At 43.0% G+C, this 25,418-nt stretch overlaps 1 protein-coding gene across 3 annotated transcripts in view; it reads right to left on the bottom strand.

Annotated features, from left to right (window-relative positions):
- LOC309415266 (alpha-2,8-sialyltransferase 8E) overlaps nt 1-25,418 on the bottom strand; it is a gene marked incomplete at both ends in the record, with an annotated part of 42,219 nt that overhangs the window by 16,231 nt on the left and 570 nt on the right. Inside the window, one exon of one of the 3 annotated variants that reach the window (XM_082012733.1) lies at nt 10,285-10,392. The exons of the other annotated variants lie outside the window; for them this stretch is intronic. Coding sequence (XP_081868859.1) covers nt 10,285-10,392 — 108 coding nt within the window. The remainder of the gene's footprint in view (nt 1-10,284; nt 10,393-25,418) is intronic. 3 annotated transcript variants of the gene reach the window in all.

Genomic DNA, 25,418 nt, shown 5'->3' with positions numbered 1-25,418 from the left:
AGGCCAAAAGCATCTAAAAACAAACAGCTTCTGAATTTTGCCTTGTAAGTACATCCAGAAATCAATCTGATGAAGTAGGGGAAAGAGAAACCTATAGAAGGGAGAAAGGGACTATATATGCGACCGGAAAAAGCCCAAGAGCTTTCCAAAGCAATCTGCTACCAACTCGGAACGCTTCTATCCTGTCAAATGCTACTTGAGGATGTGTCTCCTTCACCTCTCCCTGAGGTTTTCACCACCTCAGCTCTGCCAAATCCCAAAGCAACCGTTTCTGTGATCCAGTGAGAGGCACAAACCTTGAGACTGAAAGGAAGAAGGCCATGCCTAGAAGGTGGCAGGAGAACATCATAAATTCCTAATAAAGAAGTAAACTGATTATTGTCAGAAAAAGAAAAAATAGCTCAGCAATCTTCAAAAAATGTGACTATTTGGAAATGTATTTGCACAGTCTTCAAGGCAACAAATATATTTTTATGAGTTAAAAATGTATTTGTTGTCCCTACCTGTACTCAGCACTGGTGAGGCCACACTTCAAATCCTGTGTTCAGTGTTGGGCCCCTCACTACAAGAAGGACGTTGAGGGGCTGGAGCGTGTCCAGAAAAGCGCAACAAAGCTGGTGAGGGGTCTGGAGCACAAGTCTGATGAGGAGCAGCTGAAGGAACTGGGGTGGTTCAGTCTGGAGAAGAGGAGGCTGAGGGGAGACCTCATCGCTCTCTACAACTACCTGAAAGGGGGCTGTGGTGAGGTGGGTGTTGGTCTCTTCTCCAATGATAGAACGAGAGGAAATGGCCTCAAGTTGCGTCAGGGTAGGTTTAGACTGGATATTAGGAAAAATTTCTTTATGGAGAGCGTGGTCAAGCATTGGAACAGGCTGCCCAGGGAAGTGGTGGAGTTACCATCACTGGAGGCGTTAAAAAGATGTGTAGACGTGGCACTTCGGGACATGGTTTAGTGGGCATGGTGGTGTTGGGTTGACGGTTTGGACTTTATCTTAAAGGTCTTTTCCAACCTTAATGATTCTATGATTCTATACCTTTTGTAGAGGAATTGATGTATTTAAAGCGCTCCATAATCAGTGACAAATCTGGGAAAAGACTCCAGAAGGTAGATAAAGTTCATGTAATATGAACCTTCATCTGGTCTCTCAACCAAAAGTCTTGGTCTCTCCTTCCAACTCAGTCATTCACCTGGAAATTCAGCCTTTACTAAGGAGTAGCTGAAATCCACTGGCACATCTCCTGCATGCTTGGTTTTTTGAGATGGAACTGAGCAACTTGTGTATTTTGAAAGCTGCTCAAACTGAGAGTGGGTTAAGAGCACACCTGACTGCACCAGGCCAAAGCCCTGTGTGGATGTACTCCAGATAAATTGCCCAAACTAAACTGATATCTCCCTCTGTGGAGCCAACGCCACAGGACTTGTTACTGGTCACAGAATTTTACAGGGGTGAAGGAGTCCCCTCTGGCTACCAGTCCAGACAACTTTTTCATCATTCTGCAATACTCATTTTCCTTTGGGGTATCCATTCTTTACTTTGGTTCTTTGAGTCAGACAAGACTGGGACCTTGAATGTGCATGTTCTACACAATAGCTAGAGGCAGGTATACATCCCCACGCAACACTCATCACGTTACACACCACTCCTACGGCCTCATCCTCACCTTTCACCTACCACTGGATTTCAGTACCTTGTATATGTGCCTCAGGACAGATAAGAATGGCAAAAATCTAGATTAACATGCATTTTTATTTTTTCTGCTTCTTGCTCTGTTGCTAAGTTAGAGAACTGCAACTCAGATGTCAAACAGCAAACGCTATCATGTGGGAACGCCGCAGAAGGGGAAAGCTGGCTTCAGCCCATGGCACTGGAGACAAAGATGACATTTTATGAGAGAGATGAAATTTCCTGAGACCCCCTTTGATCATCGCTCGTTTACCCTATCCACAAACCAAAAACAGAAATTAAAAAGGATGTGTTACCAAAGAGGCAGAAGGGTAAAGAGGAAAGGATTAGGTAAAAATCAGCCAATTCTGGATCTGAAAGGAAATCCATGAGGCAGCATTGCATTTGTAGGAGAGTTACTCCATTAGCCTACAGCTTCGAAAAGCACAGGGGTGTCCTGCAAGTCTCTAACTCTCACAATAGCTCCAGTTTTTCCAGCAGAGTCACTGGGAGTGTCAAATTCACCATTCGGCACTTTGTGGAAGCGCAGAGGGAGGACCCATGAAACAGGCTGGATGACACGCTGCCAATGGGACACGTGCCTCCTGCAGCAAAGGCAGGGGACACTGATGGCAGTATCTGGTCAAGAGACTAAAAAAAAAAGTTTCCTCTCTTTCTCCCAGGAGTGTTCGTGCTATTTATTTGCTTCACAGCAATCCCCCTCCTGCTACAGACACCGAGGCAAATTAGCAGAGGCAGCTCCCTGGAGCACTGGCCAACCTCTTCCCACAGAAGTGCTTCACGTTGTACTTTCCCAGAACACAGCTTCTGCACAGCGCCGGGCTCAGGTGCAAGGAACATGGGTTCCCTCAACCCCCACAGATGTCCTTTAAACCCAGCTCCTCTGCTTGGCAGGGTCTGGTCTGCTGGGAGGATTTGGAGACCAGCCCCGCGCTGCTCTCTCAGAGGAAGCATCAGTCTCACCCACTCCCTGGGCTCTGAGTGCTGCTTCTGCCTATTAACTCCCACTCTAAACCATGTAGTTCCCTGTGAACGAAGATACATTTGCCTGTCAGAAGGCTTAATTAGCACAAATGGAAATTGTCCTCCCCATCATCTTCCTCAGTCTGACATCCAGCTAAGAAGCAAGGGTGTAGTGCAGTTTATTTTGAATTATGCTCTCAATTAGTGACACACCTGACTACACTACTCCTTTTGCTGTAGGAAAGGGCTGTGTTTCAGTTGTAAAAGAATGACAGTCATGTTTTATATCCATAAAACAGAGTTGATATGTCACCTCCAGAACGTCCCTTCCCTGCACTGCCTTGGCTTCCTCTGCTGAAATCTAAGTAACTTTTATCTCTCAAAGGTCACAAGTCTATGGGAAAACCAACACAAGAATTCATGATTCTTTACAATAGGGAACACAACTACAACCAAATTATAACAAACGACACAGCTGCGCGTGGGATTGTGTTTTCCCAGGGTACCAGGCGCTACACACAACTCACTGCCCTATGTCCATTCAGGTCAATTGTAGCTTTCAAATCTACATTTTTCCAGGATCAAATCCCATATCTTAACACCACACAAGCTGCAAGTGCTCGGAGAGACTCTTTTTTTATGGCCCTCAGTACTGAATGCCCAGAAGTGAGATACTACTTACTCTGTAATTTTCCATTTTTCACTGAGATTTTCTTCTTGTCTAACCTTCATGTCTCCCATTGCAACCTCTCTTCCAGCTGAGCAGCTTACCGAGCTCACTAGTGAGAGACAGATTAGGTTTCCCAGTACACCAGTTAACTCTCAGGTCTTTGATCATCTGCAGTTGGGCTGCTCCTGCTTTCATCAAAAGTAAGCTTTTCTTGATTGTGCTACATGAATTAAAAAGCCTGAGGCTTCAACCCTGCCTTCAAGTGACACTTGGACTGAGGCAGTGATTTGTCTGATATATTGAACGAAGGTTTTAAAATATAATTGAGGATAATTGTCAGGCATCTTTTAAACAAGACCATTTTCTCCTGCACAAGCCACCTTCCCGTTTTGCTCGTTCCTGCCGTGCCAGTTCTGCACTGTTTGCAGTCAGGCTACAGCAATTACTCTGCAAGAGTGCAGAGTATCGCAGGAAGGATTCCACCTCCCCTGCAGGAAAAACAAAGATCTTTCCAAAAATATACATTATCCAGTGACTAAGAAATGAGAATAAATGAACCAGGCCCTGCAGGCTTCTACTACTTACTTACTAAGAGAACTGTCCAATTAGCAGTGCCTGCACTCATCAGTATGAGCAGAACCATGGCCAACCTCAGGTCTAGATTCACCTTGCCTACTCAGGAACCTTGCAGGTGTGCCAGAGCACACTCCCCAAAGCACGTGGGGACTCACGTTCACCCGGCAAGGCCAGCATGGGATCTTCAGACCCTTGTAGCAAAAATACTGCTGAGGTGGAGCATATCAATGGCTACAGGGGCTCTGGAAAACTCATCCAAAGCAGAGCAAACTAGGTGTTGACTTCATGAAAGAGTAAGCGACCAAATCCCACCAGCCTTTGCTTCTATTAATATTTCTATGTGACAAGATTTGGTCAAAAGGTTTAAGCGCCTGACATCAATACACTGATTTTTTTCCCTTCAAAGAGTGCACCCTACCACTTCACATGGCATATTCTCCTAAGTTTACTTTGACCTCGTTTGGAAAACATGATCCCTGTTTGGCAGATGAAGAAGCTGATGTAGAGGCTGATTGACAGGTAAGTCCTTGGCAGGCAGGAATGGGGACCTTGGGTTCTGCTCTCACAGAGACTACCTAGACTACACAATTACCAACAAGAACAAGAGCAGCCTGTGAAGTTGATGGAAATCATAATGACCTTTCATACTACACCTTGCAAAAGAAAACACCTGTGGACGTACTGATGCTAAATGAGATCTCCCTGCTCTGAGAATTGGCAAGTGAAGCAGAAGTGTTTGATGCCCTTAGATTAATTTACACTTCACTAGGGCTGTGGCACAAAAAATCACATTGCTGCATGTGTTGTTTCTGCCGTTTGAGAGCCTGAGTTGACTTGTCCACTGTCAAAAGAAAAAGACTGATCTGAGAGAGAAGGTGCTGTGGGCACAAAGGAGGAGGCTGGAGAAGAAATAGTCTTCTCTTATACAAGTTGATGAAACTATGTGACTACCTCGTCCTTGAGGGTTTGAGACACTGGCAAGAGTTATAAAAGAACCTGCAGAAATTACTTGGGTTCTAAAAACTATGAGAGGCTTATGAAGCTTAATCTAAACATATGGTGACTGAGTAGGGAGACACTGCACCAGGAAGCAACTACTAGTGGCAGGAAGATTTTCAATACAGTATAGCAAAGAAAACTAGTATCCAGTGCCTGGAAGCTAAAGATAGAAATGGCATCTTTAGTTCAAAGCTGGTTTTCTTTCTAGAAGAACCAGAGTAATCAAACAAAATTCTGGAGCTGTAATTCTTGTACAGGGACTCATGCTTCCCAGGAGATTTATGTAGCTGAGGTTAAAAGCTATTAACTCATGAACATCCTGACCTTCCACCTAGGATATTTTGAAATGTTTGGCTAGATTTGTCTCCTTACAGTGTTGCAAGTTTTTCTGGGTTTTGAAACAGATGTCATTAGAAATGTCCATCCACCAAGACAAGGGCAGTTTCCCAAGATACCCTGCCTACCTTCCAAATTAAAGATTTTTACTTTAAAAAAAACCAGAAGTGCTTCCATCAACCAGCCCTAAATTCCTAAGTGAGATCTACCACAGGAGTGGCTTTTATACTTCTGTCCCTTAAAAGCAGTTCATTGATAGCTCTATGTACCTTCCAAGTAAACTTAGAAAAGCGCATACATCCGTCATATCTCAGAGGTGCTCCTTTCCTGGATTCCTTATTTGATCTGGTCCTGTGACTCCACAGACACTTTACACATCCATACAGTTAAGGTGATAGCTGTGATACCCTGAGGACATGTTTTTCATCACAACTACGAAAGCTCCTGGCAAACTGGTACTGGCTGCTCACTGCCATTTCTGATTTTGATCTCCTGTCTTCATGGCTTAACACACAGCTCATTTGGGATTGCTTGGCTCTGCTGTCCAGTGCCACATCAGCAGTGTGAATTGACCAAACATCTACTCCAGCCAATGCCACATGGTTCCTTTCTCATCTGTCCACTTATTTGGCAGCCAAGTCTCTCCAAAATTTCAGTCTAATATACTACCCAATACAACTCTACTGCAACACCTGTGGATGTAACAGCAGCAGCTAAAGCAGAAACAGCTCTAAATGACATAGCAAAGTCCAGGCTACCTCCTGCAGTTTGTTAACCCACCTGGGATAAGCCCACCATGCAGACCATACTTCTGAATCAACACCATTACCCCCTGCGCTTCCTGGGTCTTCTCTCACAGACTGCCATACACCTTCGTTTAGAGGTTTTCCCACCGTACAATGTGTCACCCCTAGAATGATTTATTGGAGAGTATATTGAGTTCTAGTTTTAGGGGCACTTTGGGGTTTCTTTTCTTTCAGTCACTGTATCAAAACAACATTGGTTTCTGACAAGCAGCAGTGGGGTATGCTGCAGGGAGTCCTATTTTACCAATGTCATTTCAGAACTCTTCCAATTTTTAGTAAACTGCTGTCTGGCTGTTTTAATCAAGCCCATTCCCATCACTCTGATTGAAATAAGCTGCTGATGTTGTTATCCATATGACCACCTGGGAGGCATAACAAAACACATAACAACATTTAGACATCAATGACATCTCAAAAAACACAGTTTATCATTGCAAGTAATGGCTTTTTTTTTTCTTGTGGTTCTCAAGATTTTAGTATCTTAGTATGCGAAGTTCAGTACCATGACTTAAGGAACATCCTCAGCTACTGTCCTGGCCAATGAGGTCTGATGTCTGATGCCCATACATTCATTCTTCTTAAACGAGTACTTGATGAATCCAGTGATTGATTATACTATTTTGTAACCACTAGGACAAAGCTCCAGATTTGTCATACTGGAGAATTCAGTGTACAAATTGGCAGGCCCAATAGTATAAAGCTCATGTCTCCTCTCGTCTGTCAAAGGCTTCTGTGGTGTCACAACCGAAGTCCTACGTTGAACCTTATCTTCAGCTCAGATGGACTGAAGGTGGCAGAGAACACCGTAACCCAACTAATATGGCAGATCATCACATCGTTAAGGCAGCTTCTTGGCAACGAAAAATGCTTTAAGCATGAAGACTCACAATCCTGGTAAGTTGCAAAACATATTAAAAGGAGAACAAAGGGATCAGGGCTCTAGGAAGTAGTTTCATATATTACTTCTCATAACCAGCATCAGCTAGAACCCTTTACCTGATTTCCCACAAGGACGTTGTAAGATTTACAATACATAGCACAAGATAAAAAGCAAAAGGTAGAAATTAGAGCAATGGCTGATATTTAAGAACCAAAAATAAGCCAGTGTTTGACAACTGGTTGACATTGCATCTGAGTGAGGCCTTCAAAGAGCCTGCAGCCCACCCAGTCCTCCTTTGGTTGAAAGTACACATCCCTATGGCTTTGGGGAGTTGTTGAGTGTTTCACTTTTACTCCTTGCAAGTATCCACAACTTCTTTGCTACCTACAAGACCTGTAGCAATGCAATATGCATCGAAATGAAGTTATTGGTGCTAAAAAGCTCCAGCAAAGAGACATCTCTGTCAGGCATCTATCCACAGCAATATTAGATGCCACAAACATGATCCACACTCTCATTTGTACCACATACTGAGCCAAGCTCATGATATTAGCTTTCCATGGACTGGTTCTACGCAGTCTGAAGAAGCGTCTTATGCACTGGGATAAAAAGCCTTGGTTAGCTTGGTTACTGTGCCAGCACAGTGGAGCTGTCTGCAATCAGAGTAGGGCTCATTTTCCAAAACTGTGTAATGAACTCCCCAGGACGGTAAAAAATGTTCTAATTGCAAGCCACACTTTAATTTTGTACATTAGTTACAGTCTGAATCAGTCTCTACTGAAATCAGATAACATGACATTCTTCACTTCTGTCCTACTTGATCCTTTTCATGCAATGTTTGATCTCCACTGTTGATTGGTTTTGATACGGCCACTGCTCTTGCGAATTCTGTCTGTCTTGCAATTCTAATGTACTTATTCTCTCAGTTTGCCTTTGCTTTGGAAGTTCTTCATTTTCATCTAATAAATCACTCCTACAGAATGAGTTGTCAATGTCTCTACACCATGTATTAAGTTACATAATTAAAAGATAAAGAGTAGTCATAGAATATACACGGGTTGATACCACACATGTATGAATAAACATGTATCTATCTACATATAGATATAAAAATTATATAAGCTAATGAAAAGCATATTAATATCTATTTCAATTAATATCTTTAAACACCAAACTTTTCACAAGGCAGTGATAACACACAATAAACTGCAGAGCCATGCAGTGAAATGAATTTACTGTGTGTATGCTGACATACCACTAGTTTTTTTGCACTTTAGATGTCTCTCTAGAGACATGTAAATATATACAAGTAAAATCAGGTCAGTAAAAAGTAGTCTGCAAGTTTTCCATTTGGGGGAAAGAATTATTCATTAGAGAAAGGCTTGTTTTCAATTGATATCAACAGCCTGAAGTTGAGTGTCAGATTAAGACCCTCAGGAGATGTCTGGTGATATCACAGTAAGAAAGGTGATCAAAGGTAAACAGTAAAAAATTTATGACCTAGCTCTGCAGTTATTCACCACACAGTCTCACCTCCAGGCTCACCTCCACATTTATACAGTTCTTTTTTATTTTCCTGTATTCTCAGCTTTCAGACAGTAGACAAATGGGTAAATAATATCTCTAATACACTTATGTGCAATATATGTTGCAACTAGACCTAATCCCTAACTCAAAATCCCCATCTTTCAGCTCCACAGTCATTAACATGACATGGACTTCGAAATTTGCATCTTTTATTGATATTACAACCTTTGAAATGTATATGTAACTTGCGCAGTTTGAGCCTGTTTGTATAAAAAACACTTGCACCCTGAACCTCTTTGTCTTTGAAGGGTCTAAACTGATTAAGAATAGTGCTGTCGTTCAGTGCCTCACAACATGTATTTTGCAGTCAAGGATTTTGGTTCCCCGTCCTGAAATCAATGATGGTTCAATTGTCTCTGTCAAGGGTGCCTAGAGGAGGAAATCTATATTTATTAATTCTCTCGTGTCTTCAAGATGTCTTTGTGCTACATTCCGTTCTTTTATGTGCCAAGTGCCTAAACCAAAGACTTTGCGTACACAGACTGTAGATGAATACACAAGGCAACAAAAGTAGAGAGAGACAGAGAGATAGATAGATAGATAGATAGATAGATAGATAGATAGACAGACACACACACACATATATACATACATACATACATACATACATAGAATGAATCATTCTTCCCTTACTATAAGCAAAAAACCTGCAGCTTAAGCTGGTTCTTTTTATAAAGAACCTAACGAGTTAAAGCATCTGAGTGGCAGGTAGCCCTCATTCCGGATCGCATTACAGCGAAGAGCCGTAACAGAAATTGCAGCATTGCTGCAGTTCAGCGAGGTTGGATGATTTTTGGCAGGTCAGACTCTGTACTTCCGCTTGCCTTTGAAATGCTATCAGCTCCGCAGCTGTAGTGGTGTACAGTTACCAAAATTACGATGTTTCAAATAAAATATGTAATTTTTCCAGAGATAGTTTTATTTATATGTAGGTATTAAATGTAAGATTCTTTTAATTAATTTTATTTTTTTCTTTAACTTACAGTCTTTCTAAGATTATCCTGTACTTATTGAACTTGATACTACACATAACTCAGGATTTTTAACCTCTACAACTGAGGTTCCAGGAAGATACCCCAAATACTTGTCCCGTGCCTGTACCTGGATTTACGTAGATGGCCTGTGATAGCTATGGAGCTCTTTAGGCACAACTGGAGCCTGTTTCCTGACTATGCGCATGGCTCTTCATGACCCTTCAGATACATGTCTGTCAAAAGGATCTTCCTACAAGTTAATAAGTACAAAAAGTGCAACAGCACATCAGTGCTTCTCATATTTTCAAAATAATGTAAAGAAAAGAAATACTCCAGTGTCATCTCGATAGAATACTTCTCCCCTGCTAGGCCCTGGAAAGATTTCAATTTAAACTATGTTTTCTTAGAATACATATTCTGTCATAAAGAAAGCCTTGAGCCAAATTCTCCGGTGTGCTCTGCATGCATCACTACTGTCATGTTGGGATGTTCTCCACCCAAGTCCCACACTGCCACATATTGACACATAGCATTGGTGGGGCAAGGGAAAAAGGAGAGGCCAGGACACAGAAGTCACCCTCCTGTGTACAGCATGGATGCTTATGGCATATTCCAAAATGGCCCCATGGCCTTGAGTGGGGAAAAGAGCACAGCACTTGGGCATCCCTGGCATCTTCTGTGCCATGGGGAGCAGTACCAAGCAGCCAAAGCAAACTGCAAATCTGATTTTTCATACAGCCTGTGCTCACATTTGTGGTTCATACAAAGCGAGAGAGATCTCTGCAGCCATCCCCTTGGGTGTTGGTACCTGGTGCCTCTGTCACTGCCACTCTTCACTGCTCCGTCATCCGTGAAATTAAAGGTGCCGGTCCAATTTGCCAATTCCTCTCCATTCTGCCAGCTAAACTGCAGCCCTCTAGCAAGAAAATGAGGCAGTTGATATTTGATATAATTCATTAGGTTAAGTCTATCAGCACGAGTTCTCATGTCTTTTTTTTTAACACAGAAATATGACTACGACACATTCATCAAAACCCATAAAAAGATACCAAGAACTACAAGACATCATCTTACTAGTGGAAACAATTAATTTTAACTTCCCATGGACTCTACAAGTCCTTGGCTGCAAACACCACCAGACTCCCCAACCAAACTGGAAGGTCAGTAACCATCTGTGCGCATAAACAACATACATATATGTGGAGTGGAACAAGGTGGAAATTTCATTCCCAGAGAATGCACAAGTGCAAAAAAGCTGGAGACATGGAAAACTGCAAGGCCAAAGAAGTAAACCCTCCAAAATTCAATTTTACATCTACAGTAGTAGTTAAATGTGGTGGGCACTGGGTCCTTCCTCTGCTTTGCTGGCCATGCTAGCGAAGGATTTGTCATTTGGTGGCTTAGAGAAGTCACACTATACTCCTCCTTTTCCCTGTTTGGGAAGATTACGTTTTTTAAGCCTATGCATACCACAGCCATCACAGCTCCCTGTTTTCCAAACTTTCCCAAATTCATTCCAAGACCTTTCAGTCTTCTGGAAACTACACCTATAGTTGGGTAGGAATCTCACATGTATTTAAAAAAGCTGGGTCTGAAAAAACATTTGACAACACGAGTCAAATCCTTCCCTTAGCTCAGAAGTCAACGAAAAAGAATCTTACAGATTGTTATTTTTAATCTTCTCCATTTTAACCCAATTTCATGATTTCACAAGCCTGGCAGCTGAGTTTTGAACATTTGGTGCTGCCAATACTGAAAGTTAACTTCCCGGCTGGACTGTGCGGGGACAGCCAGGAAACAATCTGCCAGCCCGCTTTGCCCAAAAGAAAGGGCATCCATGAGCCCTCTAGTTTTCTTGGTCAATAGGCTTATTACAAGGACTGGAGAATCTCTCAGACCACATCCATTCTCTAGTCTAATTTGCAGCAGTTATAAGAGTAGGCAATTACGAAGGAACACCATGGGGCATTAAAATAAGGCCTCTCTGCTTCCTGCAGCAGAAAAGAGGAGTAGCTCTAAACAGCTCTAAAAACATATAGTAGGAGCTTATTTGTTCTGTATTGTGGAAATGTGTGCACATAACTTCTTGTTGTCATAGTTGTTTTAAGACAACCTTGTCTAACTTCAAGTATCTGCAGTGCAGGTATTTCCACATGAGCTAATTGTCTTGGTTCTTAAAAATCAGTAGAGATTGGCTCAGTACAGTTAGTTTTGGGAAAGATTCACCCGATCAGAGGTTGGCCTTCACCCTAGAGTGAACTGATCCATCCCCCAAACTCTCCCTCCATCAGCAGTACAGGGAGCCTGGGGTTACTGGTAGTATGGGCACGCATGACAGAAGGATCCCACCACCCAAGTGAAGTGCAGTGCATGTCACCACAAATGTTTTTTTCTGACCTAAACTCAAGATATTTTGAAAGAATTTAAGATTATTATTGCATGTTTTGTGCCTCAATCTTTTTGTTTGATTTTTTTTTTTAATTGAAAACAGACGTTTTGGTAAATGCATTTTGAGGGAGGAGTTCTGAAGAAGGTAGGGAGCCATTTCAATGCTCTGAACTGAAGAAAGAGCAAGCCTCCTAAACTTGCCCCCTCCCCTCCCAAGCTCCCTCCCACCACAAAAGGTGGGAGAAAAACACCATGAATATATTGAAAAAGCTTCCTCTGAATCTTTCAAGTGCATTTTCATTTATTGTGTGTTGTCCAGTGGTCAAATTTTGCTTTTTCAAAGAAAAGCTTTCTAAGTACAAAAATGGGAACATTTCAAATACAGAAGTCAAATTTTTGCTCATAGAAGAACCATTCTGATTACTTGTTAGTTAAACGTATCAATGCAATTCTCCTGTTTTCCAAAAAATCAGAACAAGTGGAAGATTGCCATAAGAAAAATGCAAAGATATCGCACACTTAGATATTACGTTCAGCTTGGAGCGAGCTACTTTGGTGACCAATTTGGAGAATCACATCAAAGGGAGTATAGGTTATGGTATAATGGCTATAGGGTAATGCAGTGCTATGGCTTGTCAGGGAGTCCCATGCGTCGTATGTTCCTCTGACAGTTTTTCATCAGCTGATGCTGCCCAAGGTACAACATCCGAGTAGAATATTGGTGTGAAGAAAATATGAGAAAATTCTCACTTTTACTAAGACACCTTCACTTTTAGGCCTGTTGAAATAAACACTTGTGATTCTCTCCCATGTACCCCAGTCTAACACATTTTTTCTTGCCACACGGTAGCTGGTATGGAAACATGTTTGTTTTGAATGTGTATGTCTTTGTAAAAGGCATCTAAATATATGACCTTAAAAATACATTTTAATTGCTAAGGGCAGCACTGAATGATACATGGGGAGAGAGTAGCAGTGTGGAAAAACCAAGATGGAATAGTAGTTTTTAATTTTATTTAAATTAGGTATTTTGGGCTTAGATATTTAGTTGCAAACTGAAACAGAGAGCATTAATCGAGATAAATAGCTGATGTCGGTGTGTCCTTCAGAGGTGAATTCTCCTAAAGCACAGCCAATATTCAGGCAGATGAAATTAAGAATTAAAACATTCAGTAAAGTCCTTTCCCTTTGTACATCTTTGCTCCACATGTAACAGCTGGAAGGAAAGCTAAGTAAATGCTCAAAGGTAGAGGGGATGAATCTGTCCATAAATCAAAAGAAATTATAAAACCATTCTTTAATGACCTCCTCTCATGAAGCCTTTTTTTGGGAACAGTGTGTCCTGCAGCTGAGGCACCAAGTTTAAAGGAGGACATGCACTTTTTGGGTAAGATCCAAGAGGAGATCAGGAAGACTAACACTGAGGAATGGTAGATATGTCCTATGATGAACAGCTTAAAATACTTAGCTTTGAAATGGCAGAATGGGGGATCTGAGGTACAAAAATATCTAACAAGGGCAAGCAAGGGTCTGGGTATGACACTTCTACATAGTAAGGACGAAGTATGAAGTTGGGAGCTGAGCTTAGGGTCAGGAGCAAGCTAAACGTCTGATCCTGAACCAGACAGGAAAAGGGGACTATATAGTGCTTTTCTTCCCACAAACAGGTACTCAAGAGTTTAACACCACATAGGCTTACATGCACACAAAACCCACCACCGAAGAAGCATTACACAGCTCATGGGCCTGTGTGTCTCACTGTGATTCTGCAAGACTGAGACCAAGCTGCTGCTCTGCATTTTCTGGACTGATGGTACAATAAATCTCTTCTTCCTAGTAAGAACAACTCCCATAAATAATGGTTGGTCATATTAGGACTGAGTAGTAATCAAGGATGAGACATTTAAAAACACTGACCTGAATTAATTCTGTTCCTAACAAGATTACTGTTTTACCATTTATTTCAATCATCAGCCTTGAGTTGGGAGATTTCAAATTTAAAAATATAAAATTTTCTAATCCTCTCAGTCATGAGTCGTAAGTGTTCATAAATGATGTCTGGCCAAATATGCAAACAGCCTGAGAAATAAAACAGAGATATGAACTGCTCCATCAGTACATTTCTTTGGCATACTATGGTAGTTAAATTCTAACACATTCGCTCTCGGCACTAACTGCATTTTAACAGGTAAACAAAGAAGAGGTAAATTAAGCTTCTGTGAATCAGAACTGCAACAGAAAAGCGCATGCAGGATGGAAACACAGAAAAGGCAGAGAAAAAGAAGAAAATCAAAAAAGAGGGTAAAGAAAGATTAAAAGAAGTGAAGGAAAGCAGAGGAAATGTAGACATAGAGGTCTCCTATATAATTTAGACAGTTCATGTTAAAGACTTTTAAAAAAAAAGAAAAGCTAATTTTAAGCCTGGGATCATTACCAATGATTACCAACGGTGGAACTTTGCCATTTGCTCAATTTGCCCTAATGTTATTTCCTTCTAAAATTAGTACATTTCCCCAACGCGTGATGCTGATGATGACACGGGAAGACTTTATAAAAGATGTAATAACCAGAAACACTCTTCATGCAGAGATGCTATGTTTTGCTCATTCACTGCAAGCAAATTTCTCGTCAAGCTTTATGGACATTGTTAATCACAGGACTTACCCCTAACAAACAGGACTATGAGCAATGTTGTTCCTTGCCTTAGAGAAACTCCGTTAAGTTGGATGTCTTAGCAATAAAGGTCTTGAGTTTCAGGTAAATATCAAAGCAATATTTTGATCCTAATTGGTAACTGTAAAACTTGAATCAGTATGTGGCCAAATAAACACTGGCGTAATGTAAGAATAGCGGGAGGGGGTGAAAAAACCAGAAAATTAACAAAGCAGCAGTGATTCTGAAGGGCTTGTCAAGACTGGCTGTCAAAAAGCAGCAGGAAGCAAAGAAAAAGCCCATTGCCACAATCCAAACAAGAAACAACTCCTGCACAAGCAGAGGTTTTAACAGCGGAGGACGTCAAACAATTATGAGGTTTTTGAACTGTAAGGTGAGAATGAACAAGTGGATAGATTGCATCAAGAAGCTTCGTATCCATGCTGTCGTTACACTAAGATCCGACCTCAGGGGTGCCTCACTGCCTTTCTAAAGCATGAAGGCAAGGTTAAAATTCAGCTCAGGGAAGGCAAGGCTTTTAAAAGGGAGCTATTCTTCAGCTAATAAGTGGAGGAGACCCAAAAGACTTCAAGCAGAGCTGGTGGTCCTGTCTGGGCTCTAACCAGTCAGCAGTCTATGACGATGCATGCAGCAGAATTTATTCAGGGGAGACCCACAAGCTTTCAAGGCATAACAGCAGTTTGGTGCAAGTGGCTGAGTAACAGTGATCAGCACCCATGGGTAACAAGGACTGGGTGGCAACAGGGGCATCACGCAGGTGGCATGAGGAGAGGGCATGTAAGAGCACCTGCCACTCCAGTGCCAACCCATTCCCCAAAACCACCAGCTCATCTCATACTATCCCAGCCAGCTGGCTATTTCCATTCCGCTTTCAAGGTGACAGCTACCACTACCCCCATCCTGCATCTACCAGCAGCAGACTAAACCTAAAGGCAAGCAAAAAGAGACAGAAACCAATGTCATTATGTATCGGTGAAGCTAAGCCAAAATCTGACTCAGCTTGCTGGTCTACCACAGATGGTCAAGCAAGAGGAAGCAGAGGAGTCTATAGGTTCCTTCTTTGAATGGGTGAAAGGAAGATACAAAGTCCCCTTCTCTTATTTGTCTGCGCTTTTCCTGCTCTTTCTTTCTAAAAGTTCTCATATTCCTTCTCTATATGCATCGTCCTTAGCAAAAAGGCCATCAGGAGATGACAGCAAGCCCAACCTTTGTGACTCCTGCTCCTGTTTAAGTTATAAGCTAATAATACATACATTAATTCCTTATACATCATCAATAATTCTATATTCATATTTCTACAGGCCTGGTCATGGTGCTGCACTACACTGTTACATACTGCCCAAACACAGAAGCCATATACAGTCCCTGATCTGACAGACAGCCCAGGCTATGTATAGGCTTCCTAAAGGTGGTGGAAAATCACTTACTTTCACTGTATCCATTTCCCCATTTCATTATTCCTGTGCCCTTGAGAGGAAAAACTGAAGACTTCAGCATTAAATGATCATGCTACCCTCTTTGAAAATGGAAAGTGATGCCCCTAGCCAACCAACAGGGATGTCACAAAGGTATAGTAAAGTCAGAGAGAAGGACTTGGGGGTCCTGGGGGATGAAAAGCTGGACACGAGCCGGCAATGTGCGCTCCCAGCCCAGAAGTCAACCGTGTCCTGGGCTGCCCCCAAAGCCGCGTGGCCAGCAGGGTGAGGGGGGGATTCTGCCCCTCTGCCCCGCTCTGGGGAGACCCTCCTGCAGGGCTGCGTCCAGCTCTGGAGCCCTCGGCACAGGAGAGACATGGATCTGCTGGAGCGGGGCCAGAGGAGGCCCCAGCAACGCTCCGAGGGCTGGAACCCCTCTGCTGGGAGGACAGGCTGGGAGAGCTGGGGGGTTCAGCCTGGAGCAGAGAAGGCTCCGGGGAGACCTTCCTGCAGCTGCCAGGGCTGAGAGGGGCTGAGGAGAAAGATGGGGACAGACTTTTTAGCAGGGCCTGTTGCGACAGGACAAGGGGTGATGGTTTTAAACTAAAAGAGGGCAGATTCAGACTAGATAGAAGGAAGAAATTTTTCACAGTGAGGGTGGTGGCCCAGGCTGCCCAGAGAGGTGGTGGATGCCCCATCCCTGGAAACATCCCAGGTCAGACTGGACGGGGCTCTGAGCAACCTGCTCTGGTTGCAGATGCCCCTGCTCACTGCAGGGAGGTTGGACTGGATGGCCTGGAAAGGTCCCTTCCAACCCAAAGAAAGATTCTAAGATTCTATGATTCTAAAACACTCCCTAAAATGGATCAGAGAGCAAGAGGATGTTGGGAAGAAAGGGGAATGTCAGGAGCCTCCAATGCGACAGACTGCTGCGCAAGGGAAGACAAGCATAGGAGCCAACAGAGATAACAATAAGAGGAGTTTTGAAGAAAAAACAAGGATCCTTTTTTTCTTCCACATAGGTCAGAAACAGCACGTTTATTTACACTGCACATGAAAAGACATCAGAGGGGCTCGAAAGGAGTAGAGCATCCACTAGGTGACAATGAGATGCTGATATCAAACCCAACCCAGCAGGGTCAAGGCAGGCTAGTCCGTGTCCAAAAACTCCCCTTTCTTAACAGAAGGGCCAGACTCAGTCCCTGAAGACAATGAAGTTAGATGACTAGAGAAAGGCAAATGCTTGAATAGTTTAATATCACTTCAAACACTCCAATCCATTTTGAAATAAATATTCAAGGCACAGCAATCTAGAAAGACACAGCATAGATGAAAGAAAGAAACATAAACCTGCCTGTAGCAGTCCAGGTCCAATTCACCCATGCTATAATGCCAGAAAAACACCATGTGTGGGTTGGCCTCTTTCAGTGGAGAATCCACGGGCATAACCCTACCAGGTACACCACAAAGAAATAAAACATTTCTGGGGCCAACTCATATAGTTGAGCAGGATGCTCCCCTTCTTATGTGAGCCCACGTTTACATTCAGTGGAAGCAGAGTTGAATCTGACCCGTCCAGTTAGAAAAATACTTGGTCCATTTTAGAAAAATACTTATTTCTCCAGTAAAATTAGCAAAATGCAAGGTTTAGTCCAGATACATACACATACAGTGTACTGCCTTAGTGACCCATGGCTCTGCAAGTTGACTGACCATAGGTAACTGCTGAGCTGATTGCTCGTTTTCTTATTGGGAAAAAACCCTTAGAGAAGGTTTTGAAAATGTATGAAAATATGTGGGAGAACAGGAATGGCATATTTGCAACAAAAGGAAGAAATTAAATAATATGGGTCCCATGAAAAGCAAAATATGGATGGAGGATGTGGGAAATGGGCATGCCTGGTTACACCAAACGCTTGGCCATACAGTATTATACCAGGGACAAGCTTGGCTCTACATGTCAGAGGGAAATGGTAGTAATAAAGTGGTGGAGGAGTATATTTTGACTAGCACAAAGAGCTGAAGAGAGAAACACAGGTGGGAAGCTTCTGGATTACAACCACTATTACACAGAAAAAGGTTTTGTTTCATGTAGCACGTTTCACATTTGAGTTAAACCTTGTATCAGATATTCACATGCAATGTCTGAAAAACCTGATCTAAAATCACTTCCCAAGAAAGATAAAATAGAATCAATACCAACATTCAACTAATCTGCTTAAATGGGATGAAGTGTTGCCTAGGTCATCAAGGGCATCAAAGGATACCTTTCAAATTTTTCCTTTTCTGATCTGTGGCTGGAAGATAAATGCCCAAGGAGTAATAGATAATTAGTATCCATTAATTTTAAATAATTGTTCATAATCAAAATTTTCTTATTTATAATAATTGGGGGTAAAACAAAACCCACAACAGAATGAGTTGACAGTGAGGCAGGTTGTTTTCAGGGAAAAAGGCCCAAGCACAGAGATTCACAGGAAATCCCAAATATTTTAAGACACCAGGAAATTCTGACATTTGAGATGGTAGCTCCATGCAAAGATACCTGACGCAGCACGGGTACCACAAGCAATCTCACCATAGCATTAGAGATCTGACTGAGCTAATTTGTTTGCATCACATGTTTCCAAAACTAATATATATAGCAGCAGGTCAAGTGTCCCTACACTGCAGTATATTCTTCTATGTAAACACACCCTTAAAGCCCCAATTGCATTAAGGACTCGTGCTGAAGACAACGAGCAAAATGCCATTCAGAGTCAATGTGACTGCACCCAGCATCAGTGGCAGGAGTAGGCAATATTCCCCCTCTCCATGCGTAGAAGCAGAGGGCACAATCTCGTCCTACCATTTGTGCAAGACTTCCAAACTATTGACTGCCCAAGATTTTCAGCTGGGAGTGTGAAAAGCCTAGCCTTGGCTGTATTTGTTCTTATGGAAAGTGCCATGAAACTAGAAGTGACAGAGATTGCTTTTAAGGTTTTCATCATGAGAACTGAAGCATAAAACTAATTAAATAAAGAGGACGTGGAAGGAGAGTGACTGTCTGCAGGACTGATGAAAAAGCAAAATGGATGCAAGCAATGGAGGGCAAGGATGCCTCAAAGAAATGAGAGGTTAAGTCCACAGTTTGCCTGAGGAAGACATGGACTGCCGAGCAATGAATATACTTGATTTAAAAAACGAGAAATGAAACGAAAAAGCAATCAAGGGTAAGAAAGAGGCAGAGCAAAAGTAAGAAAATACAGAGCTTTGCACAGCGATGATGTCTGAACCAAATGCAGCAAGCGTAAGAACGATCAGGAAACTCCAATCAGGTCAAAAATAAAAGACCGTATTACCAGGAGGTCTGCAACACTGGCCATGGAAGTCAGCGGTCGGGGACGCGGGCGCTCGCAGCCGGGGTTGTGGGGGACACAGGCGTAGCACAACTCAAGCAGGAAGGCTGGGTTCTGGCTTTGGCTTTCTACAGCGTAGGTAAGATTGAACTTCATACCTGCCCATACACATAGAGGGCAGGCAGCTCATTTTTTCAAAACAATGTAAAACAAGTTGATGGCAGGTTATAACAGAGACGTTTTTGAAAGAAACGTCATGGGTTTTGAACCACTTTGGGTGAAAGGGCCTTGATTCACAGGTGTTGAATGCTGAGCATTGGCAAAACTCAACCACTACTTTGTCACACAGAGGCAACAGACCTGTGTAAAGTGCAGAGAGCAGAGTTAGCCTAGATATTCAGCCAAATATTCAAAAAGAGCTGTTTGCATGGACAAAAGTAGGCGTAGATCCCCACACAGCAAAGTCAGACACGGCAGCAAGCTGCTGCTGAGTATCATGTGGATTAGAATTAGGATCTAATCGTCTCTGTATTCATCAGTGAGGGCGATGTCCACCTTTTGGCTGGTAAACAGGACACCTGTAATTCACTAATCTGAGGCAAGAAGATTCTGCAGAGCTCCTACAGCCCGACATGATTCAAACCCTAGGGAAACCAACACTCCTGTGCAGGGTGGGCTTGTGGGAACTGGATTAGGGACTACCAGGTGGCCACAGCCAGAGTGAAAGAGGCAAGTGTCTGTAGGTCACTCTGTAGTGGCTCACATCCCCCATGGCTGGAGCTCAGAAAGGACCATGGTGTAACACACCAGGGAATGACACGCTCAGGATAATGCAACTTGCACACATAAAATATTGAAATAACTGACTTTCATTACCTTAAATTATTGCCATCTGGGGAATGGAGAAGGCCTGGCAATTCACAGACGGGATCAGCAAGTGTTTTTGCCGTCTCAACAGTTGAGGTGCAACATAATAATGCTGGAAATAAAGCAAGTCTGGAGGGAGCAGGGATTCAAACCCTGCCCATTTTCTGCATCAGAGCCACAGACAGCACTGCCAGGGAGCACCGGAGAGGGCATGACAGACCCTCATGCTCCATGCTAAAACTTCAGCCACTTGACGCTTTTCTTTAAAAGCAAATGAAAATTATGAGTCAGAAAAAAACTCCAAGTAGCCAAAGGTAAAATTTCGGTTTTGGGATGCTTTTCACAATAAAAGTCTCTTTGCAGCCTGTGATAAAGCTGTGATTGTTTGAAAATTTTTGCAGAACTTTAACCCACATGCCACATATTGTGAGCTCTCTCCTTTTACCTGACATGGGGGGACAGAAGCGTTATATAAAGCAAGCAACAGCAGCAATGTTAAAGGGAACAGGATGACCAGTGGGGAAGGACTTTACAGGCAGCCGAGTTAATCTGTCAGCTCTCTGTTTGTTCTGCCCCCTCCATCGCACCACCATTTCTCCCTCAGCACAGGCTCCAATGCTCCTCTGACTGCTCAGGGAGCTCATTCAGCTCCTTGTCTTTGCAAGGCTCGTTAGGCACGATGGGGATGCTGGCACTCTGGTCCCCATCCTCTTGACGTGCTCTTGGGAATACCCTGTAGCACAAAGAGCATGGCTGGAGTCTCAGGTTCTCCTGCAATGCTAGACTAGACCCAGTCACTTTAAGGCGATGGCCATGTTCCAGGCATACATATATTGATATCTTCAAGACTTTGCTATCTCCTGAAGTTTCCAGTGCTCTTCTCCTCTGAATAAAACCAACCAAAAGCAAAACATGTTCTGCAGCCCCATCAGGGATTCAGCAAGGTGACTCACGGGTCGCATGTCATTTCGCTGGCATAATATTTCACTCTGGTTAGAGACAGAGGGGGCACGGAGCTATGTGTTGGAGAGATGATTCACTAGGTGACCTTCAGCTTACGTCTCTTGGGAAAAAAAATTTAAATGGAAAGAGATTTTAAACTCTGGAATAGATGGTCTTAGGTTACGGGTAACATCTCCACAGGGTGTTATGAACAGGGCAGAGGAGCACATGCCACGTATGGGGCAGGAGCTCCCAACTGCCAAGAGTTGGCTATAGTTCCTCGAGTGTCCAGCTTAGCATAAAATATGGCTCAGGCCACATGCAGCCTCTGTGTTCACATCACAATTGCTGCTGTCCTGGTATAAGTAAGATCTGATCTGGTCTTATAGCATGGTACAGACCAAATAATGCCTCAAGGTATAGTCCAGGTTTACTTTCTGTGGGTTAATTCCTCATTTGCCCATGCTGTGCAAAAAATGATCATGAGGTATCTTTCTTATGAGGGTAAGGAAAGGGGTAAAGATGTCTGGGGACTGATTTGCAATTCTTGAATAAAAGCTGCTTCAGAAATCCCAAAATGGTGGTACAACCTCAAGTTATGAGAGTCTGATATTAATTATAGGGTACACACACATAGGAGTGATGTTTCATTCTCATTTAAAAGATGTAAAGCTTTCAAATAACGCAGGCTGCCTGCATGGGAAGGCTTGCTGTTTCTTGTTGTGTGATTCTTTGAGTTATTGTACGTGCCCTCTCTGACAGACCCCAGGGTAATCTTTGTTTAAAGTCTTTAATAGCTTTGAAAATGTGTTCTCCTCACTTGGTTGAAAAAAAATATTTTTAAAGGGGCAAATTCCCTTCTTCAGCTGACTCTCACCCTGTATGGAAGTCAGGCTTTTAAAAAAATAGTGTTTTAGTGAATTCTCTGCCAATAGAATATAGGTATATAGTAAAGTATTGCTCTGATATTTTTCCCTTGCCAAAGCAGGCAAGGACCATCCTATTGATCCCTCCCATGCTACAGGTTGGGAGATGAAGACAGGGACCATTTCAATATTTTTTACTGTAGTGGCAGTTTCCTGATGTAATCCAGGATTATTCCCTGCTGGCCAAACAAGAGCTCACAAAAAAAAGGCCAGCCCTCAGCTGAGCAGCTGATTCAAAAGAAAATTCAGCTGAAAGCCAAGCATCGGAAAGATGAGTCAATACAAAAGCAAGCAGCAGCCCTGGATTTAAGCAGAAGTCCACAGCATTTAACCTACTTTAGCAGATCAATGCAGTGGATTTTTAATCATCACATTAATCCTAAAATAAAAATAATTACCCCAGAGATCTGTATTAAAATCCCTTAATTATATCTCATTTCATCATCCTTTTTACTCAGGATCAGGAGCTACAGAGAACGGAGCTTCCCGATGTCGTTCTCCAGCTTGCAGTTTAACTCTTTCGTTAGAACTTTAGCTGCTACTATGGGGATGAGGCATTGGCCTTGCCGAGAGCACCCACATCCAGCCCATTTGGAGGAAAACTGAAAAAAGGAAAAAAAAACAGTGGGCAGGATTCTGCTTTCCAGTGACACGGTACAAAACAGCAGGGGAAGGAGCAGAGAACATTATACGGTGGGTGAAAAATGTGTGAATACCTAGAAATTCAATCCCTACGTTCTCCCCTTCTTCCAGCAATGCCAGGAGATCATTAATATCTTATTAAGCGGAAAGAGAGGACTTGACCAGAGGCTGGTCCCCTTATCAAATTTCACTGAGGAGAGTTTATTTCCTGGAGCATCCGCCCCTGCCATCCCCACAGCCAAGTTTTGGGAGCATGGCTGTGGGCAGACGCGGGACCACAAGCCTCCATGGCATGCTCCATGGAGAGCTTCAGGCAGGTTTTTATGGCGATAAAACCAGCCCATTCCCTGCTTGGGGAAGAGGACAAGTGGCATGGCACAGCTTACAGCCATACAGCTAACTCTTCCATCTTTATCCCTGAAAAGGGTGCCTTTGTCCAGACCTCTTATTGGGACCGGTCTCTATGCTGTCCCCTGTGTTGTGCCCAAACTGCCTGTTTTAGGTTAGCTTCCCTCTGCCTTGCTGGCCTTTACCCATTTCCACCATCTTCTTACAAAGAAACATGATAGCCCTGTGTTATATTTAGGCTTAAAAACATTGTACATGTACTGGAGTAGTACTTCAGGGCAATTTTCAGGTTTCTCTAAATATACTGGGGAATTTCTTCCCCGCTGCCTTGGGAAGAGGCCCAGAGGTCTGTTATTGTCGCAGATGTTGGGATGCAAGCAAAGGCTATCATAAAACAAGCAGCATGTTGAATCCCAGCGAGTAAATGGCTTTAGGTTTAGGCAGCGTCCCCAAGCTCCAGCTTGGCAAGCAGCACCAAAGCTATAAATATCCCACTTTCCCTTGGCAAGGATGCTCTCCAAAACCACCAGCTCCACCATAGTCCCTGGAGGTGCAAGCTATAACGTGCCCAAGGAACATCACAGCCGGCATCAGCTTCTAACGGGGGACTTAACACCAGAGGTTTGTGAAAGAAAAGAGTAATTAAAGGTTACAGCTACCCCTGCCCGGAGCGGGCTTGTAATCGAACTGCCCGGGAACGATCACCATAATGTACTGGCATGACATGAGGGTGAGAGAAGGACAGAAAAAGTGAAAAAGTACCTTCAGGATAATATTATGGTAACAATGTCGGTTGCTGTGTAAATCACCTTTCTATCATTAATAGCTCACAGCCCGAGACTGCCAGATCCTGCATTTTTATTTCCATAAAAGATGAGAACTACCACTTCCCAGCAGAAAGGAGCCCAAGCGCTTTTTCCCTGCACTGAGCTGGGGCAGGGGGGGGAAGGACCCTCTCTGAGAGTCTTTCCTGTGATGAAAAAAAAAAGGAAAAGAAACAAAACGTTACAAGCTGGAATAAAAAAAAAACATTTAAATAAACACTGTTTTCCGGTCAAAGTGACAAAATGTTTGCGCACGTCCCTGCTTGAGCCCCTTAGATGGTAAAGTGCTCAGAAACAGACCTTCTCCTAGCAAGCTTGGGAACTGGACATCACCCTTTTTTCATTCCCTGCAGGCTGCTGATGATAGGAGAGGCTCCCAGGGCATGAGGCAGGACAGAGATCACCCTCTGGAAGAATTTTAGTTCTATCTCCTCATCATTTTATCTTTACTTTTCCATTTTTCATTTCAATTTATACTTGGCATTTATTTTTCATTGCTCTAATCCTGTTGCTGTCATTTCGACTTAGAGAAGCAAGTATCGGTAGGGCTGCAAGGCCTCCAGGACAAATGGGAAAAAATGAGAAAATAAGGCAAGATGAGACCTGAACTGGTCATAAAGTCATCCTCTCAACACCAAGGCAGCTTGGTACTACCCTTGCCTGCCTAACAGGTTCCTGAAGCCCCCCAAGGTGGAGATTTTATACCTCCTCGTGTGGCCTTTTTCTTTCAAAGTTTCCCCTCATGGTTAAACCCAAATCTTTTCTGCTGCAACTTAAGTCCATGATTTCTTGTCATGCCATGAGTCTTCACAGAGATGTGTTTATTACCTTCCTCTTGGCAGAAGTAGTTTGGGTATTTCAAGACAGTTAATCGTATCTCCCCTCAATTTTCTCCAAGCCAAACAAACACACATTTTCTACACCTCTGCTCATTCTTTCTGCTTTCCTTTGGCTCCTTCCAACTGAGTCACATCTTTCTGGAAGTGAGGTGCCTAAAAGTAGAGTCCCCCAGCCAAGGTCCCACTGCTAAGCAAGGCACACAAATTGCTCTGTGGATAAACTACGACACTCCTGTCTATACATACTAATATCATGCTTGCTGTGCTCCCCTCCGCCCCAGTGAGAAACGTTTGCTGATTTGTCAGCATTTCGCTCGCTCTTGGCACAAGGCAAACAACTACATGAGTTGCAAACCAGGCAAGAACCAAACCATTGATCTCTTCTGGAAAAATGCAGCTAAATTCCAGCAAAAAAACTGCACAGCAGCTGCCTGCACTACTGAAACCCACTTACCTCAAAGCATGTACGATAAACATTCCCCTTTATGAAATCATACAAGCAGTAACACCTCAAACTAGATTTAAGTAAAAAAAACTCTGCATGGGTCAAGGTTAAACACTTGAAGATCCCCACTGGTGTTTGCTGTAAAAAGAGCAGTACCATTTTCTGATCAAAGGTTGATGTGCTCTACAACAAAGCAGTCTCAGCAGTAATTCATGAGAATACAGCAGTGAAAAAATAAAGTACTCTCTCTGTTATCTGGAACACTAATATCTCCACTTTGATTTCAGGAATTGCC

This window comes from Phaethon aethereus (genome assembly GCF_964289735.1).
Source record: "Phaethon aethereus genome assembly, chromosome: W".
In the NCBI taxonomy this organism is placed as follows: Eukaryota; Metazoa; Chordata; class Aves; order Phaethontiformes; family Phaethontidae; genus Phaethon; species Phaethon aethereus.
This window is presented reverse-complemented; position numbering and strand designations above follow the sequence as displayed.